Consider the following 20,376-nt stretch of genomic DNA (forward strand, 5'->3'; position numbering starts at 1 on the left):
CAGAGATTTCCATACCCAACTATAACATCTTCCGTCAAGATAGAACTGCCAAAGGGGAGGAGTTGCAGTCTACTGCAGAGATAGCCTGCAAAGTAATGTCATACTTTCCAGGTCCATACCCAAACAGTTCGAACTACTAATTTTGAAAATTACTCTCTCCAGAAATAAGTCTCTCACTGTTGCCGCCTGCTACCGACCCCCCTCAGCTCCCAGCTGTGCCCTGGACACCATTTGTGAATTGATCGCCCCCCATCTAGCTTCAGAGTTTGTTCTGTTAGGTGACCTAAACTGGGATATGCTTAACACCCCGGCAGTCCTACAATCTAAGCGAGATGCCATCAATCTCACACAAATCATCAAGGAACCCACCAGGTACAACCCTAACTCTGTAAACAAGGGCACCCTCATAGACGTCATCCTGACCAACTGGCCCTCCAAATACACCTCCGCTGTCTTCAACCAGGATCTCAGCGATCACTGCCTCATTGCCTGTATCCGCTACGGAGCCGCAGTCAAACGACCACCCCTCATCACTGTCAAACTCTCCCTAAAACACTTCTGTGAGCAGGCCTTTCTAATCGACCTGGCCCGGGTATCCTGGAAGGACATTGACCTCATCCCGTCAGTTGAGGATGCCTGGTCATTCTTTAAAAGTAACTTCCTCACCATTTTAGATAAGCATGCTCCGTTCAGAAAAAGCAGAACTAAGAACAGATACAGCCCTTGGTTCACTCCAGACCTGACTGCCCTCGACCAGCACAAAAACATCCTGTGGCGGACTGCAATAGCATCGAATAGTCCCCGCGATATGCAACTGTTCAGGGAAGTCAGGAACCAATACACGCAGTCAGTCAGGAAACGAAGGCCAGCTTCTTCAGGCAGAAGTTTGCATCCTGTAGCTCCAACTCCAAAAAGTTCTGGGACACTGAAGTCCATGGAGAACAAGAGCACCTCTTCCCAGCTGCCCACTGCACTGAGGCTAGGTAACACGGTCACCACCGATAAATCCATGATTATTGAAAACTTCAACAAGCATTTCTCAACGGCTGGCCATGCCTTCCGCCTGGCTACTCCAACCTCGGCCAACAGCTCCCCCCCCGCAGCTCCTCGCCCAAGCCTCTCCAGGTTCTCCTTTACCCAAATCCAGATAGCAGATGTTCTGAAAGAGTTGCAAAACCTGGACCCGTACAAATCAGCTGGGCTTGACAATCTGGACCCTCTACTTCTGGAACTATCCGCCGCCATTGTCGCAACCCCTATTACCAGCCTGTTCAACCTCTCTTTCATATCGTCTGAGATCCCAAGGATTGGAAAGCTGCCGCAGTCATCCCCCTCTTCAAAGGGGGAGACACCCTGGACCCAAACTGTTACAGACCTATATCCATCCTGCCCTGCCTAAGGTCTTCGAAAGCCAAGTCAACAAACAGGTCACTGACCATCTCGAATCCCACCGTACCTTCTCCGCTGTGCAATCTGGTTTCCGAGCCGGTCACGGGTGCACCTCAGTCAAACTCAAGGTACTAAACGGTATCATAACCGCCATCGATAAAAGACAGTACTGTGCAGCCGTCTTCATCGACCTTGCCAAGGCTTTCGACTCTGTCAATCACCATATTCTTATCGGCAGACTCAGTAGCCTCGGTTTTTCGGATGACTGCCTTGCCTGGTTCACCAATTACTTTGCAGACAGAGTTCAGTGTGTCAAATCGGAGGGCATGCTGTCCGGTCCTCTGGCAGTCTCTATGGGGGTGCCACAGGGTTCAATTCTCGGGCCGACTCTTTTCTCTGTATATATCAATGATGTTGCTCTTGCTGCGGGCGATTCCCTGATCCACCTTTACGTAGACACCATTCTATATACTTCCGGCCCGTCCTTGGATACTGTGCTATCTAACCTCCAAACGAGCTTCAATGCCATACAACACTCCTTCCGTGGCCTTCAACTGCTCTTAAAAGCTAGTAAAACCAAATGCATGCTTTTCAACCGATCGCTGCCTGCACCCGCATGCCCGACTAGCATCACCACCCTGGATGGTTCCGACCTTGAAAATGTGGACATCTATAAGTACCTAGGTGTCTGGCTAGACTGTAAACTCTCCTTCCAGACTCATATCAAACATCTCCAATCGAAAATCAAATCAAGAGTCGGCTTTCTATTCCGCAACAAAGCCTCCTTCACTCACGTCGCCAAACTTACCCTAGTAAAACTGACTATCCTACCGATCCTCGACGATGTCATCTACAAAATGGCTTCCAACACTCTACTCAGCAAACTGGATGCAGTTTATCACAGTGCCATCCGCTTTGTCACTAAAGCACCATATAACACCCACCACTGTGACTTGTATGCTCTAGTCGGCTGGCCCTCGCTACATATTCGTCACCAGACCCACTGGCTCCAGGTCATCTACAAGTCCATGCTAGGTAAAGCTCCGCCTTATCTCAGTTCACTGGTCACGATGGCAACACCCATCCGTAGCACGCGCTCCAGCAGGTGTATCTCACTGATCATCCCTAAAGCAAACACCTCATTTGGCCGCCTTTCGTTCCAGTACTCTGCTGCCTGTGACTGGAACGAATTGTAAAAATTGCTGAAGTTGGAGACTTTTATCTCCCTCACCAACTTCAAACATCTGCTATCTGAGCAGCTTACCGATCGCTGCAGCTGTAGATAGTCTATTGGTAAATAGCCCACCCATTTCCACCTACCTCATCCCCATACTGTTTTTATTTATGTACTTTTCTGCTCTTTTGCACACCAATATCTTTACCTATACATGACCATCTGATCATTTATCACCCCAGTGTTAATCTGCAAAATTGTAATTATTCGCCTACCTCCTCATGCCTTTTGCACACAATGTATATAGACTCCCCTTTTTTTCTACTGTGTTATTGACTTGTTAATTGTTTGCTCCATGTGTAACTCTGTGTTGTCTGTTCACACTGCTATGCTTTATCTTGGCCAGGTTGCAGTTGCAAATGAGAACTTGTTCTCAACTAGCCTACCTGGTTAAATAAAGGTGAAATAAAAAAATAAAAAAAAATTCAGAGGAGACTGTAAATCAGGCCTTCATGGTTGAATTATTGCAAGCGAACCACAACTAAAGGACACCAATAAGAAGAAGAGACTTGGGGTAAGAAACACGAGTAATGGACATTGGACTGGTGGAAATCCGCTGTGTCTTTGTGAGAGACAGAGTAGGTGAAGGGATGTGTAGTTCCCACCGTGAAGCATGGAGGAGGGGTGATGGAGTGGGGGTGCTTTGCTTGTGACACTGTCAGTGACTTATTTAGAATTCAAGGCACTCTTAACCAGCGATACGCCATCCCATCTAGTTTGAGCTTAGTGGGACTATCATTTGTTTTTCAACAGGACAATGACCCAACACACCTCCAGTCTGTGCAAGGCCTATTTGACCAAGAAGGAGTGATGGAGTGCTGCATCAGATGACTTGGCCTCCACAATTATCCGAACTCTACCAAATTGAGATGGTTTGGGATGAGTTGGGCCACAGAGGGAAGGAAAAGCAGACAATAAGTGCTCAGCATATGTGGGAACTCCTTCGAGACTGTTGGAAAAACATTCCAGGTGAAGCTAGTTGAGAGAATGACAAGAGTGTGCAAAGCTGTCATCAAGTCAAAGGGTGGCTTCTTTGAAGAATATGAAACATTTCGATTTGTTTAAAACATTTTTGGTTTCTACATGATTTCATGTTATTTCATAGTGTTGATGTCTTCACTAATATTCGACAATGTAGAACATAGTAAAAATAATATAAAACCCTTGAATGAGTAGGTGCGTCCAAACTTTTGACTGGAACTGTATGTAAATAAGATATTCATGTTATTTTTAATAAATGTGCACAAAAATAACTTCTGTTCATATTTTTTTTGTATGTAGATTGATGAGGACAATGTTTTTAATCAATGTTAGAATAAAACTGTAATGTAATAAAATGTGGAAAAGTGAAGGGATCTGAATACGCTATGTGACTTGCAGGAAGGGTTGCACAATTCTGGTAAATTTCAGGTTTTCCAGGAGTCCTGGTTGGAAAATTCCTTAAATATTATCAAACCAGAATATATATATTTTCTTTATCTGGTAATTTGGAGAAAAATTACTGGAATTTTGCTACCCTACTTGCAGGCCTGATGTGGCCTGTAAACCTCAAGTTTCAGACAACTGTAAGAGGGTGAAACTAGACCTCATATAAGGCCTTATGAGATATGTAATGTATGGTCATAAAGAGTATAATTATAATATTTGCCTAGCAACTCACTTGGTTAAAGGCCACAGGAGTGAAGATGAACAAAAATCAACAACCATGTCGCTATCACAAACAAATGCAGTCATGGGTGGTAACTCTACAATTCACTCCAAAAGGCAAGACACACTGAGCAATGATATTGAAGGCATGGCTTAGTGGGTGTATTATTCAAAATGGTCAAGCTGATCTAGAACCCCAACAAATCTAGAACTCCTACAGTGTCACAGTGACTATTGTTTAATGACTACAAAATAACTAAGTAGCTGTACGGCGATATATTAAGTGCAAGAGGTTTCCTCAAAGGCTTTGAGTAATGGCAGCACATTGGGATGTAGAGTATGGTTGACTATACACTGACATACTTAATACGTGTGCTTTCATTGCCAATGGAAAGGGATACAGGGCTGTTGAACAACTTGCAATATGGTTTGCCAACTAAACCTGTAACTCGCAGAATAAATGCTGTAAGCAAATTCCTGAGTCTGAATTTTCCAGGACAGCCAACGGCACCACATGCTCTTCAACACATTTAGGCTAGTTGGGCCTTTCATAAACCATTCACTCGTGCCTTGCATCATACTTTGATCTCCAATAGTCTTGATAGAAATGTGATACAGAACCTGAAGTTAGACAAATAATTGTAAATAAACACATGCAAATGTCAATGTCAACTGTTTATTCAGTTCATGATACAAAACAGTCACAGTAAGTGTCAACAGTCACTTTTATGATTTCATTTGTAGATTGCATTCAGGCTCTGGATGGCAAAACAAAAATATTACACTTGATTTCGGTTCAGATTGCAGTCAAAGCATATAGGACAATCATTACACAGCAATCGCCAATATGCACTCACTGTGTGATCAGATAATGTACATTTTTCATTTGATATTCAATATGTCCACGAGATGGTGCTATTATCCCACAAAAAGACAGATCTCAGTTCTGGGCGGTTCTACACCAATACTCCTCACCGTCATTACCCTAGAAGGAGCTGAGATTCCCCGTTATCTACAAGTCCCTGAAAAAAACAAAAACCATCCCTATGGCACAAATCCCATCCATCCAACAAGTCAGAACATTTCACACATCTAGAATGTCTTTGATACGCACAGAAGAAGTCTCAAAAGAAAAGTATTGAGGCAGACGCTACCAACTTGGACAAAGCATATCAACAACAAAAAACACCATCATAGACGATGATGAACATCACTCAATGGAAACATGTAAATACCACGGAATCATAACATTTCATTAGATCAAACTGGAAACTGTGTGGGATTACTCTTTATATGTAATACACAATAATTAGGCTATAATACATGATATGAACATGGTGGTACCATGACCATTGGCAGTACAGTATGTCTCCGTCCCAAATGGCACCCTAATTCCTACTTTTAACCAAAGCACGATTGGCCTTGCTCAAAAGTAGTGCACTAATATATATATATATATATATTAGGGAATATGGTGCAATTTTGGGATGTATTCTCTCAAACAGTCCCTATATAGTCTCCTGTCATCCCTTTGATATAGCGTGGATCCTATTAAAGTATGAAGTCTGGTAATCAAAAAGTGTTTAATCTATCGCCACGATTACCACCCTCATTCAATACGGAAAACAACAAAGACGAAACTGGCCATGGAGCAGTCGACCCCCATCGCCCAGCTGGAGGGAGCAGTCGACCCCCATCGCCCAGCTGGAGGGAGCAGTCGACCCCCATCGCCCAGCTGGAGGGAGCAGTCGACCCCCATCGCCCAGCTGGAGGGAGCAGTCGACCCCCATCGCCCAGCTGGAGGGAGCAGTCGACCCCCATCGCCCAGCTGGAGGGAGAAGTCGAACCCCATCGCCCAGCTGGAGGGAGCAGTCGACCCCCATCGCCCAGCTGGAGGGAGAAGTCGACCCCCATCGCCCAGCTGGAGGGAGAAGTCGACCCCCATCGCCCAGCTGGAGGGAGAAGTCGACCCCCATCGCCCAGCTGGAGGGAGAAGTCGACCCCCATCGCCCAGCTGGCGGGAGAAGTCGACCCCCATCGCCCAGCTGGAGGGAGAAGTCGAACCCCATCGCCCAGCTGGAGGGAGAAGTCGACCCCCATCGCCCAGCTGGCGGGAGAAGTCGACCCCCATCGCCCAGCTGGCGGGAGAAGTCGACCCCCATCGCCCAGCTGGCGGGAGAAGTAGACCCCCATCGCCCAGCTGGAGGGAGAAGTCGACCCCCATCGCCCAGCTGGAGGGAGAAGTCGACCCCCATCGCCCAGCTGGCGGGAGAAGTTGACCCCCATCGCCCAGCTGGCGGGAGAAGTTGACCCCCATCGCCCAGCTGGAGGGAGAAGTTGACCCCCATCACCCAGCTGGCGGGAGAAGTTGACCCCCATCACCCAGCTGGAGGGAGAAGTTGACCCCCATCACCCAGCTGGCGGGAGAAGTTGACCCCCATCACCCAGCTGGCGGGAGAAGTTGACCCCCCATCACCCAGCTGGCGGGAGAAGTTGACCCCCATCACCCAGCTGGCGGGAGAAGTTGACCCCCATCGCCCAGCTGGCGGGAGAAGTTGACCCCCATCGCCCAGCTGGCGGGAGAAGTTGACCCCCATCGCCCAGCTGGCGGGAGAAGTTGACCCCCATCACCCAGCTGGCGGGAGAAGTTGACCCCCATCGCCCAGCTGGAGGGAGAAGTTGACCCCCATCACCCAGCTGGCGGGAGAAGTTGACCCCCATCACCCAGCTGGCGGGAGAAGTTGACCCCCATCACCCAGCTGGCGGGAGAAGTTGACCCCCATCGCCCAGCTGGCGGGAGAAGTTGACCCCCATCACCCAGCTGTCTGAGTCTAAAGGTCCCATTGAGTGGAATTACATCATGTTCTCACTTGCTCTGTTGATTCAGTGGATGACTGATACTTCCCTCCACTTTGTTAACCCTGGGAATGTTTACTCATGTTACACGCACAGGAAGTGATAACCCTCTTAGAGAGGTGTGTGTGTGAGACAGAGGGAGTGAAGGCATTTCATGAGGAATGGAATGTACAGGAAACAAGGCCCTTTAAGAGTGATACCAAATAAGATTAAATAAAATGATATAAAAGTAAATAAAATGCAGAAACAGTCATTCAGACGTGACTTGCACTTTATCAGGCGACCAACGAGTCAACCATTCAATCAATGGACACTGTCGGTTAGGAAAAACACATCCTGGGGAATATTCCTTTTTGTACACTGTAGCAAAACATACCGCAATGGAAAATGTTTTGCAACAAAAACAAGAGTTTCTATTGGACAAATTCAGGTTGGTCCCTCCCCGTTTCGTCCCGTTCCTAGTGAATACAGCTCTGACAAAACAAGCACAATGTTATGTTTGGCACAGATCTGAAATGTACATGCATTCAATTCCTACTGGTCCACTTCTATTAGCGCTGAAAGCATTTGCCAATGCCAGTTTGTAAGCAGATAAGACAAAATCAAATACTGACGGCACATCCAATCAAATATATTAGGGCTAATATTTAAAATAGCATGTTTTGTTAATCCACAAAACAACTCATTGGGGTTTGCGGTGGCTTGTGCTCTAGTTGACTAACAAAGAGTGTGTCAGAGTTTCACAAAGAGAACAGAACACATTCAGTAAGTATGCACGTAAAAACACAATGATGGCAGTGTGTCCTATAACACTTCACCTCCAAGTCCGTATTCTCAGCAGCTATATACACCAGCCCCTTAGAAAGACATGGGAACACAGGTAGAAGGCTTGCAGAGAGCAACCAGTCCACATACGATCACCATTCGCTTCCAGACTGGAAGATGTTAATACAAAGACCCATTCTCCTGATATAATAGAGTTTTGGACTGGGTCGGTCATGTTGTTGTTCAGCCTTGATGTGCAGCACAATACAAGGACAGGAGAACTGGAACCTGGGAGTGCACAGAACCACGCGGCCACCATTTTGGCTCCAAAGACAAGCACATCCCATAGACAGCCATAGATACAGAGACTGCACAGTTATATATCCAGCAAAGGCCTGATCCACCATGACGAGCATGATCCACGGAGGGACAGAAACACCAGCAAACGACTAATACAGCAAAACAGGAACACTTCACTCTTTTTTTAAATCTTCATCTTCCACATCCACATCATCATCCATTGTTAAGAGCCAGCAGGAGATAGTATGTCACCATCATCCACAGTTAAGAGCCAGCAGGAGATAGTATGTCACCATCATCCACAGTTAAGAGCCAGCAGGAGATATGTCACCATCATCCACAGTTAAGAGCCAGCAGGAGATAGAATATCACTAGGTGTCTCCTTTCAGTTGTCTTTGTTGTCGCGCCAATTAAAATAGAAAACAAATGATACCGTGCGAGTTTCAGCTGCCCCTCTTGACCAACACCCTTCCCGAACCCACTGCCAACGACTAGGTACATTGTTCCAAGGCTCTTGGCCAATAGAAAGTGATGGGAGCTTTAAAAATACAGCAATGAAAAAAAAAAAAAAAAAAAAAACTCAGATGGATGGTTCAGGAAGCCTCGGTCACTGTCTGTAATAGACACCTAGAACATATAGCGAGGAGAGAGAGAACGCATTAGCTTGATCTTTAATACCGAATAATATAACCACTGGCTAGAATGGTTGGAGCTCTCTAAGAAATACATTTGGTGTGTGCCAACCATGTGGTATGCTGGATAGAACATTTGCTGTATGAGAAGTGTTCAACCTAAATTCTTTGGGTTTTAGGTTGAGGCCCTAGTTAAACCCGACAAAAATAGCTGAATTTACCTTTGTAAGACGCCTCAGGTCGCGCTGGAGACCCGGAAGAATAGTGGCTCCCTGAGTAGCTGGACTCCACATTCTCATAGTTATGGGGAGGAGGTTGAGAAGGCCTGTGAGAGGGCAGAGAGAGAGAAAATATTATTTTAAGGCCATAATATTGTTGCAACACGGGGTGTATTCATGTTGTTTATTCATGGCAGGCTAATGACAGAGTGAGGCCAGCACCTGGCAGGCTAATGACAGAGTGAGGCCAGCACCTGGCAGGCTAATGACAGAGTGAGGCCAGCACCTGGCAGGCTAATGACAGAGTGAGGCCAGCACCTGGCAGGCTAATGACAGAGTGAGGCCAGCACCTGGCAGGCTAATGACAGAGTGAGGCCAGCACCTGGCAGGCTAATGACAGAGTGAGGCCAGCACCTGGCAGGCTTTTGGTGGTTCCTGGGCTTCTGGTATTCCTCCTCTCGTAGTCTGGGATGAAATAACTCCTCTGAGCTTGGCTGGAACACACACATAGACAGACATCTTCAGTCTGGTCTTATCAACAAGTTGATAAAAAAATGCCCCTTAAACTGTGCCAATAAACCTGCACTAACAGTAGGTTGCTTTGGATGAGAGCGTCTGCTGAATGACTCAAATGTAAACTGTGCTGTTCTTACTACAGTACTTCTATGTAAAAAAAACTACAACAGATCATATCAACTAATTAATTCATTGGAGGGCCTGCCATTACAGTATGAAACACATATCTTGATGATCAGAATACATGTAGTTATGATATCCTAAGGTCATCTCATCCAGAAAAATAAGGAGAGAGAGTTACCTTGTAGTCTCCTCCTTCTGGCCTCCTCCTCTCTTCAGGCCTCATCCCCTGCTTCTCCTTCTCTCTGGACTTCTTGTACTCCATCTTCTCACGCTCCATCAGCAGCCGAGCTATCTCCTGGCAACACCAATACAACGTGGCTATCTCCTGGCAACACCAATACAACGTGGCTGTCTCCTGGCAACACCAATACAACGTGGCTGTCTCCTGGCAACACCAATACAACGTGGCTATCTCCTGGCAACACCAATACAACGTGGTGGTCTCCTGGCAACACCAATACAACGTGGCTGTCTCCTGGCAACACCAATACAACGTGGCTGTCTCCTGGCAACACCAATACAACGTGGCTGTCTCCTGGCAACACCAATACAACGTGGCTGTCTCCTGGCAACACCAATACAACGTGGCTGTCTCCTGGCAACACCAATACAACGTGGCGATCTCCTGGCAACACCAATACAACGTGGCGATCTCCTGGCAACACCAATACAACGTGGCGATCTCCTGGCAACACCAATACAACGTGGCGATCTCCTGGCAACACCAATACAACGTGGCGATCTCCTGGCAACACCAATACAACGTGGCGATCTCCTGGCAACACCAATACAACGTGGCTATCTCCTGGCAACACCAATACAACGTGGCCATCTCCTGGCAACACCAATACAACGTGGCCATCTCCTGGCAACACCAATACAACGTGGCCATCTCCTGGCAACACCGATACAACGTGGCCGTCTCCTGGCAACACCGATACAACGTGGCCGTCTCCTGGCAACACCGATACAACGTGGCCGTCTCCTGGCAACACCGATACAACGTGGCCGTCTCCTGGCAACACCGATACAACGTGGCCGTCTCCTGGCAACACCGATACAACGTGGCCGTCTCCTGGCAACACCGATACAACGTGGCCGTCTCCTGGCAACACCGATACAACGTGGCCGTCTCCTGGCAACACCGATACAACGTGGCCGTCTCCTGGCAACACCGATACAACGTGGCCGTCTCCTGGCAACACCGATACAACGTGGCCGTCTCCTGGCAACACCGATACAACGTGGCCGTCTCCTGGCAACACCGATACAACGTGGCCGTCTCCTGGCAACACCGATACAACGTGGCCGTCTCCTGGCAACACCGATACAACGTGGCCGTCTCCTGGCAACACCGATACAACGTGGCCGTCTCCTGGCAACACCGATACAACGTGGCCGTCTCCTGGCAACACCGATACAACGTGGCCGTCTCCTGGCAACACCGATACAACGTGGCCGTCTCCTGGCAACACCGATACAACGTGGCCGTCTCCTGGAAACACCGATACAACGTGGCCGTCTCCTGGAAACACCGATACAACGTGGCCGTCTCCTGGCAACACCGATACAACGTGGCCGTCTCCTGGCAACACCGATACAACGTGGCCGTCTCCTGGCAACACCGATACAACGTGGCCGTCTCCTGGCAACACCGATACAACGTGGCCGTCTCCTGGCAACACCGATACAACGTGGCCGTCTCCTGGCAACACCGATACAACGTGGCCGTCTCCTGGCAACACCAATACAACGTGGCCGTCTCCTGGCAACACCGATACAACGTGGCTGTCTCCTGGCAACACCAATACAACGTGGCCGTCTCCTGGCAACACCAATACAACGTGGCTGTCTTGTGGCAACACCAATACAACGTGGTCATCTCCTGACAACACCAATACCACGTTTACTATACAGTTACAGTACAAACACATACACTTTTCCCCAATGAATTTGAGAGTGGCTCCATTTCTCCAGCTGTTTACTAAAACAAGAGGCGGGGTAGCGGTATGTTGTTCCTCCAATCTGAGATTGTCCCTTTCAGGCACAGTGTTGCTTCATATGGCTCCCGCCACACACGGATATAACCATGATGTGGTGAGATTTGATTACCCAGGTTAACACTGACCAAAAGGAATGAATGGACCAAGGGACATCATTTATTTAACAAAGGTAAACAACTTTTACACTCAGTACCTTGCTTAAGTTGATGTGTCAAAAGTTGAGACTTGAGACAGGGCAAGAGAGTGAGAGAAAATGAAAGAGCGTGAGAAAGCGAGTCGGTCAGTGACGACTGTTCCAGACAGAGAAGCAGCCGGCCTTCCACTCACCTCATCCTGAGCCACTTGGGCCGCACGCTTATCCATCTTGCTTGCCTGGAACCGAAAAATAATTAAGAACCAATTGAGTCATATTTTCCCTCAGCATAGAACATTCTGTTCCCTGGGCTCTATCATGACATAACATAGGAAGTGACTGTTGAGACAGAGCATTTCTCACAGACATCTGAAGCTGCACAATACAAAGGTCTACTGAATGTTATGTATGTTAACTAAACGATGGGACAGAGTTTTAGCTACCATGTTGTCCAAGGGTTTTATGATGTTTTAATAAGGGTGTTATATTCTCCTAATAACTGCGTTATAAGACCAGTTCTCTCACCTTCACCTCTTCCTCCTGTAGTTTCCGGGCCACCTCCATGTCCAGCAGCTCCTGCTCCCGCAGGTCCAGCTTAGTGATGCCCTGGGTGACCTCGCCCAGCCCGTAATTCCCTGCTCCACGACCCCCTGGTCCTCCTTGCACGATACGACCTGCAGGGGGCGCCACATACAACTGAGTAAATACAACTGTTTTTAGTCTGGAACAGTGTTTCCCAATGCTGTCCCTGGTGACCCAAAAGAGCGTACTTCTTTATTTTTGCCCAAGTACTACACATCTGATTCAACTAATCGTCAAGCCTTTAACTTGAATCAGGAATTTAAAAACAAACTAAGACGTGCTTGTGGGACCCCAGAACCAGGAAACACCAGACTAGAGTGGATGAGACAACTCTGATTCTTCTAGGGCTGCAGTGTCTACTGGTTTAAATCACTGCTATTTTAATCAATGTCTGATTTATGGTCAGAGTAGGTAAGTGTGGACAAATTGATGGCAAATCCATGCCAGTACTTGATCAGTTGTGGTGAGTAGACTAGACAGGGATGAAAGTGCATGTCGACAGAAGCCCTTGAGGAATAGAATTGGAGTGCAACGGTAAAAACATCACAGAAAGAAATTTAATGTATAGAAGCTGATCAATATTAGAATCATGTCTGTTCTACGCAGTATATTTCTACCTGGGCGCTCTGTCGCACACACCTGATTCAACTGTTTCACAGAGGCCTTTGGCAGCAGGGCCTTGTATTGTAACTGACTGTGGAATTCCACCATAATGACTGAAAGCTGCTAAACCAAGATGATGATGATGATGACAAAAAGGAAAATGATTGTTGATGAATGATTATTTAGTTAGAGAGACAAAACCACCACCAGCAGCTCCCAGCCATGGGCCAATCAAGAACCCACACACACATACCACACCCACAAATGGTCGGCCACAGGACCGGCGCTAGGCCGTACCTGGCTCCCTGGGAGCGGGGTGAGTATGGGAGCATTCCTTGCCCGTGCTGGGGCCCTCCCCAGGGTCCCTGTGTCCCCTCTCCCCTCTCCCCATCCTGGGGCTCCTCCTTGCCGCCTCCTCACACAGCTCACTGGGGCCAGAGAGGAGCATCAGGCGGGCCCTGGCCCCCCCTTTCCCCTCTTCATCATCCCCAGGGCTAGGGGACTCCTCCCCACCACTGTCCCAGGCCCTGCTGCGGCAACTGGGGATGGGCTCGTCCTGAACTTCATCCAGACCTTGCTCCCTGCTCTTGGTTCTCTCTCGGTGTCCGTCTTTGTCTCGGCTATGCTCTTGGTCTCTCAATCGCTCCCCGTGTCTTTCCTGTCTTTGTGCGTCTCTCTCAATTTCCTCATCTCTCCTGGGTTCTCTCTGTCTGTCACGTTCCCCGTCTCTCTCCCACTCCCGGTGTCTCGCTCTACTCGAAGCCTCGTCTCTCTTCACAGGGATATGGGATGGTGGGGGCGGCCGGGCGGGCCTCTCCTTCCTCCTGACCACCCTATCCCCCTCCTCATCTCGCTGTCTCCTGGGTTCATGGTTGTCTGCAAAGAAGGTTGACTGGGACCCCTGGTTGTCTCTGCTCCTCTGGCCCTCCTTCCCTCTGCTTCTACCCTCAGTGGGGTGGTGGTAGTCAGGGTACCTGTCTCCATGTTTGCCCCTGCTACTGGAGCGGTGGTGCTCAGGGTGTGCATCTCCATGCCTGCCCCTTCTCCCCTCCCTACCCTCTAAATGGTGCTCAGGGTATCTGGAAAGAGAGTTGGTTCTAGTCTCCACAGCATCTCTCTCCAAAGAGAGAGAGTTAGAACCAGGCCACCTGGGTTTGTCATCCAGGTCCAGAGAAGCTCGGCTGGCTGGGTTGAGGGGAGAGACGATGGCTATGAAGAGATGGAAGGAAGACATGGATGGATGGAACAAGACAATAACAGAGATGTCAGTGAAGCTGGGCTGGTTAGTTATACAGTTGAAGTCAGAAGTTTACGTGCATCTTCGCCAAACACATTTAAACCCAGTTTTTCACAATTCCTAATTCCTGATGTTTACAGATTATTTCACTTATAATTCACAGTATCACAATTCCAGTGGGTCAGAAGTTTACATACACTATGTTGACTGTGCCTTCAAACAGCTTGGAGAATTCCAGAAAATGATGTCATGGCTTTAGAAGCTTCTGATTGACTCAAATGATGTCAATTAGCCTATTTGAGGTGTACCCGTGGATGTATTTCAAGGTCCACCTTCAAACTCAGTGCCTCTGTTTGACATCATGGGAAAATCAAAATAAATAAGCCAAGACAACAGAAAACAAATTGTAGACCTCCACAAGTCTGGTTCATCCTTGGGACCAATTTCCAAACGCCTGAAGTTACCACGTTCATCTGTACAAACAATAGTATGCAAGTATAAACACCACGGGACCACGCAGCCGTTATACCGCTCAGGAAGTGTTAGAGGAATTAAATTATGTTTAATACCCAATTAAATTAATACACTCAGCCCATTTCTAAGGATTTGTAAGAAACATATTTGCATAAAATGGGCAGAGACCAGTCTCAAAATCAAGCACCAAAGTTTATTCTCCAGAGTACCGAACACGATACAATTTACAACAGGTTATAAACTGAAAATTACATCATTAGGTTTCAAACTGTCCCGTCCCTCCTCCACTCCGGTACAATGGCAGTATAGTTCTCAAGCCTTCCTACCTCGTCTCCCACCAATATAGATAATTTATGACCAAGCCAAGGTCTTCCTGTGTAGATAAGCATTCTAGCCAGTCTGACAATAAGTTCATTCGTTTCTACCAAGGAACAGACAGTCATTGTTCTAATTCTTGATTATAATTACACACATTATATTCAGTACTAGGATTAAAATAAAATTCATACATCTATACAGTAACATAATAGTATTCTGATTAGTCAGTCCTGATTGAAATGTATACAGTCATTATTGATAAAAAAAAATCCCTTAACAGGAAGGAGACACGTTCTGTCTCCTAGAGATGAATGTAATTTGGTGCGAAAAGTGCAAATAAATTCCAATACAACAGCACAGGACCTTGTAAAGATACTTTTGTACCGGTTTCCTCCAGTATCGATATCCACAATAAAACGAGTCCTATACCGACATTACCTGAAAGGCCGCTCAGCAAGGAAGCCACTGCTCCAAAACCGCCATAAAAAAAGGCAGACTACGGTTTGCAACTGCACATGGGGACAAAGATCGTACTTTTTGGAGAAATGTCCTCGTCTGATGAAACAAAAGTAGAACTGTCTTCCAAATGGACATTGACCCCACGCATACTTACAAAGTTGTGGCAAAATGGCTACTGGACAACAAAATCAAGGTATTGGAGTGGCCATCACAAAGCCCTGACCTCAATCCTATTGAAAATTTGTGGGCAGAACTGAAAAAGGGTGTGCGAGCAAGGAGGCCTACAAACCTGACTCAGTTACACCAATTCTGTCAGGAGGAATGGGCCAAAATTCACCCAACTTCTTGTGGGAAGCTTGTGGAAGGCTACCCGAAACATTTGACCCAAGTTAAACAATTTAAAGGCAATGCTACCAAATACTAATTGAGTGTATGTCAACGTCTGACCCACTGGGAATGTGATGAAAGAAATAAAAGCTGAAATAAATAAATCTCTACTATTATTCTGACATTTCACATTCTTAAAATAAAGTGGTGATCCTAACTGACCTAAGACAGGGAATTGTTACTCCACATAGCCTGGTTCCTCTCTAGGTTTCTTCCTAGGTTTTGGCCTTTCCAGGGAGTTTTTCCTAGCCACCGTGCTTCTACACCTGCATTGCTTGCTGTTTGGGGTTTTAGGCTGGGTTTCTGTACAGCACTTTGAGATATCAGCTGATGTACGAAGGGCTATATAAATAAAATTAGATTGATTGATTGATTGATTGGTTACTATAATTAAACGTCAGGAATTGTGAAAAACTGAGATTAAATGTATTTGGCTACGGTGTATGTAAACTTCCGACTTCAACTGTATATATAAAACATAATAATAAAAATCAGACCAGCTACTGATAGTTTGAGAAGAAAATGTACTTTCTATGCCTGTGATATGTGGTTGTCCCAACTAGCTATCTTAAGAAGAACATACTAACGCTCGTTCAGGATAATTGTGTATGCTAAATGACTCAAATGTAAATTAACTTTAAAAACCACAGTTAACCTTCCTAACACATTGTTTGTGAAGGACACAGGTGTGTGTCTGCCGTCAGCCCAATGGAATGTCAGTCACCCAGTAGCAGCTGGTTACTCTGATCAACAGAAACTGTAAATGTTGAAATAAAAAGGCCAGGTAGAAATCACCTAGTCCTTAATTACATAATCATTTAAAATGCTCTGTAACCCTCAACAATGGGCTGTTCTCTGAATTATGGCAGATAGTTGACTGATGGAAAAGTAGTTGGCTGTCAGTTTTATAAGCTGACTGAGCAGTTAAGGATGGAAATGATGCTCTGGTCTGTTTCTCTCTCAATAACAAAAAGGCAGATAAATGTCTTTCCTTCCTCTGTCTCACCTCCTCCTCTTCACACCTCGCTCTCCCCCACAGTGGTTTATCTGCAGAAGCTGAACGCTAAACCAACCTCTGTTTCTCTCTGAATGAGAAGACAAACATGGCAGCCAGGCAGCGCCCGTCACTTCCTGAGAAGGGTGGCCAATCACACGGGCCTGAGGAAACAACTCGCCCGAGATAAGACGTGGCAGAGCGTGTGTGTGTGTGTGTGTGTGTGTGTGTGTGTGTGTGTGGAGGAGCACGTACACACTAGAGCTGGGCGATATAACATATATATTTTTTAAATCCCTATTGCGACAAATTGACTGAATTATCACAATAACGGTCAATTGGACGATACGATTATAACAAAGTGCACCACAGTTATTTTTTTATTACTCTTAATACTAGTACTTTACAAATGCTGTAGTTCTAAAAATGTCCCATCAACAACCACCCAGAATAGAAGACTTATTTAAATTCAAACTTTTTATTGTAATGAACGATAATATGAGCAAAGTGTCCATGAAAAGGGTTCGGTGTGGAAGAGTTGTTGGATGTGTCGTCCCAGCTCAAGCCCAGCCACGGCAGCATGGCAGAATGGCAGCATGGCAGAATGGCAGCACGGCAGAATGGCAGCACGGCAGAATGGCAGCACGGCAGAATGGCAGCACGGCAGAATGGCAGCACGGCAGAATGTTTGCTTGTGTAATACAGAGGGAGCCCTGGGTTCTAAAGCCAGCCCAGCTAGACAGTAATACATGAGAGCAGGGCGAGGTAGTACTACATACGGCTTTAGTCATATTCATAAAGCCTCTCAGAGTAGGAGTCCTGATCTAGGATCAGGTCCCCAGTGTCCATATAATCTTATTCATTGTGCTCTAAAAAGGCTAAACTGATCCAAGATCAGCCCTCCTACGCTGAGAGACTTTGTGGCTATGGCCCTGGGTTGGTTGTGCATCTACAGGAAGAGGATACTCCCTGAGAAAGAAGAGATTCATGTGGAAAGACAGGACGGCAGAACATTCCTGACAGCAGTGACTGTCCCTTCATTCCAACGCTCAGAGACAGAGAGAAAACCAGAACATTCCTGACAGCAGTGACTGTCCCTTCATTCCAACGCTCAGAGACAGAGAGAAAACCAGAACATTCCTGACAGCAGTGACTGTCCCTTCATTCCAACACTCAGAGACAGAGAGAAAACCAGAACATTCCTGACAGCAGTGACTGTCCCTTCATTCCAACACTCAGAGACAGAGAGAAAACCAGAACATTCCTGATAGCAGTGACTGTCCCTTCATTCCAACGCTCAGAGACAGAGAGAAAACCAGAACATTCCTGACAGCAGTGACTGTCCCTTCATTCCAACGCTCAGAGACAGAGAAAACCAGAACATTCCTGACAGCAGTGACTGTCCCTTCATTCCAATGCTCAGAGACAGAGAGAAAACCAGAACATTCCTGACAGCAGTGACTGTCCCTTCATTCCAACACTCAGAGACAGAGAGAAAACCAGAACATTCCTGACAGCAGTGACTGTCCCTTCATTCCAACACTCAGAGACAGAGAGAAAACCAGAACATTCCTGATAGCAGTGACTGTCCCTTCATTCCAACGCTCAGAGACAGAGAGAAAACCAGAACATTCCTGACAGCAGTGACTGTCCCTTCATTCCAACGCTCAGAGACAGAGAGAAAACCAGAACATTCCTGACAGCAGGGACCATCCCTTCCAACGCTCAGAGACAGAGAGGAAACCAGAACATTCCTGACAGCAGTGACCATCCCTTCCAACTCTCAGAGACAGAGGAGAAACCAGAACATTCCTGACAGCAGTGACCATCCCTTCCAACTCTCAGAGACAGAGGGGAAACCAGAACATTCCTGACAGCAGTGACCATCCCTTCCAACGCTCAGAGACAGAGGGGAAACCAGAACGTTCCTGACAGCAGTGACTGTCCCTTCATTCCAACGCTCAGAGACAGGAGAAACCAGAACATTCCTGACAGCAGTGACTGTCCCTTCCAACTCTCAGAGACAGAGGAAACCAGAACATTCCTGACAGCAGTGACTGTCCCTTCATTCCAACTCTCAGAGACAGAGGAAACCAGAACATTCCTGACAGGAGTGACCGTCCCTTCATTCCTGCTCATACTAACCTACATACCGTAACCACAGCCTGCATGCTAGCAGATATCGCAATAAATAATAATAATAATATATGCCATTTAGCAGACGCTTTTATCCAAAGCGACTTACAGTCATGTGTGCATACATTCTACGTATGGGTGGTCCCAGGGATCGAACCCACTACCCTGGCGTTACAAGCGCCATGCTCTACCAACTGAGCTACAGAAGGACTGAAGTCTATGGATAATGCTAGTTAGCATTGGCTAGCAAAACTACCTCTAACTTCCTTCATACTGACACAGAGACATAAAATGGGATCCACGAGTTCACCTGACTCTATAAAAAGGGATAATTTGGTCATGTTAAAAAAGGTAATCTGACTTAGAAAACAGTCCTGATCATATAGGCCTAGTCCATTTCCAAAACACCACATATAGGCCTAGTCCGTTTCCAAAACACCACATATAGGCCTAGTCCGTTTCCAAAACACCACATATAGGCCTAGTCCGTTTCCAAAACACCACATAGGCCTAGTCCGTTTCCAAAACACCACATAGGCCTAGTCCGTTTCCAAAACACCACATAGGCCTAGTCCGTTTCCAAAACACCACATAGGCCTAGTCCGTTTCCAAAACACCACATCACCGCATTCATTGGCGCCGACAGAGATGGCCGCCTCACTTCGCGTTCCTCGGAAACTATGCAGTTTGTTTTTTTACGTGTTATTTCTTACATTAGTACCCCAGGTCATCTTAGGTTTCATTACATACAGTCGAGAAGAACTACTGAATATAAGATCAGCGTCAACTCACCATCAGTACGACCAAGAATATGTTTTCCGCGACTCGGATCCTGTGTTCTGCCTTACAAACAAGTCAACGGAATTGATTCTATGCAGCGACCCCAAAAAACGACTTTGTAAAAGAGGGAAACGCAGCGGTCTTCTGGTCAGACTCCGGACACATCGTGCACCACTCCCTAGCATTCTTCTTGCCAATGTCCAGTCTCTTGACAACAAGGTTGATGAAATCCGAGCAAGGGTAGCATTCCAGAGGGACATCAGAGACTAACGTTCTCTGCTTCACGGAAACATGGCTCACTGGAGAGACGCTATCCGGGGCGGAGCAGCCAACGGGTTTCTCCACGCATCGCGCCGACAGAAACAAACATCTTTCTGGTAAGAAGAGTGGCGGGGGCGTATGCCTCATGACTAACGAGACATGGTGTGATGAAAGAAACATACAGGAACTCAAATCCTTCTGTTCACCTGATTTAGAATTCCTCACAATCAAATGTAGACCGCATTATCTACCAAGAGAATTCTCTTCGATTATAATCACAGCCGTATATATCCCCCCCCCCAAGCAGACACATCGATGGCTCTGAACAA

General features: G+C 46.8%; 1 protein-coding gene across 2 annotated transcripts in view; it reads right to left on the reverse strand.

The window, feature by feature from the left end:
* Window positions 1-4,932: 4,932 nt before the first annotated feature.
* The window catches only part of LOC118401554 (zinc finger CCCH domain-containing protein 13-like), a 38,742-nt gene continuing 23,298 nt past the window's right edge, over window positions 4,933-20,376 (reverse strand). The window contains exons 6-12 of one of the 2 annotated variants that reach the window (XM_052475323.1): window positions 13,299-14,210; window positions 12,342-12,490; window positions 12,011-12,055; window positions 9,859-10,005; window positions 9,456-9,535; window positions 9,045-9,148; window positions 4,933-8,818 (exon numbers count right to left, since the gene is read on the reverse strand). In XM_052475323.1, coding sequence (XP_052331283.1) covers window positions 8,799-8,818; window positions 9,045-9,148; window positions 9,456-9,535; window positions 9,859-10,005; window positions 12,011-12,055; window positions 12,342-12,490; window positions 13,299-14,210 — 1,457 coding nt within the window. In that variant the 3' untranslated portion in view covers window positions 4,933-8,798. The remainder of the gene's footprint in view (window positions 8,819-9,044; window positions 9,149-9,455; window positions 9,536-9,858; window positions 10,006-12,010; window positions 12,056-12,341; window positions 12,491-13,298; window positions 14,211-20,376) is intronic. The other variant, XM_052475324.1, reaches the window with a different exon arrangement.

Source organism: Oncorhynchus keta, chromosome 22 (genome assembly GCF_023373465.1).
Source record: "Oncorhynchus keta strain PuntledgeMale-10-30-2019 chromosome 22, Oket_V2, whole genome shotgun sequence".
Classification (NCBI taxonomy): Eukaryota; Metazoa; Chordata; class Actinopteri; order Salmoniformes; family Salmonidae; genus Oncorhynchus; species Oncorhynchus keta.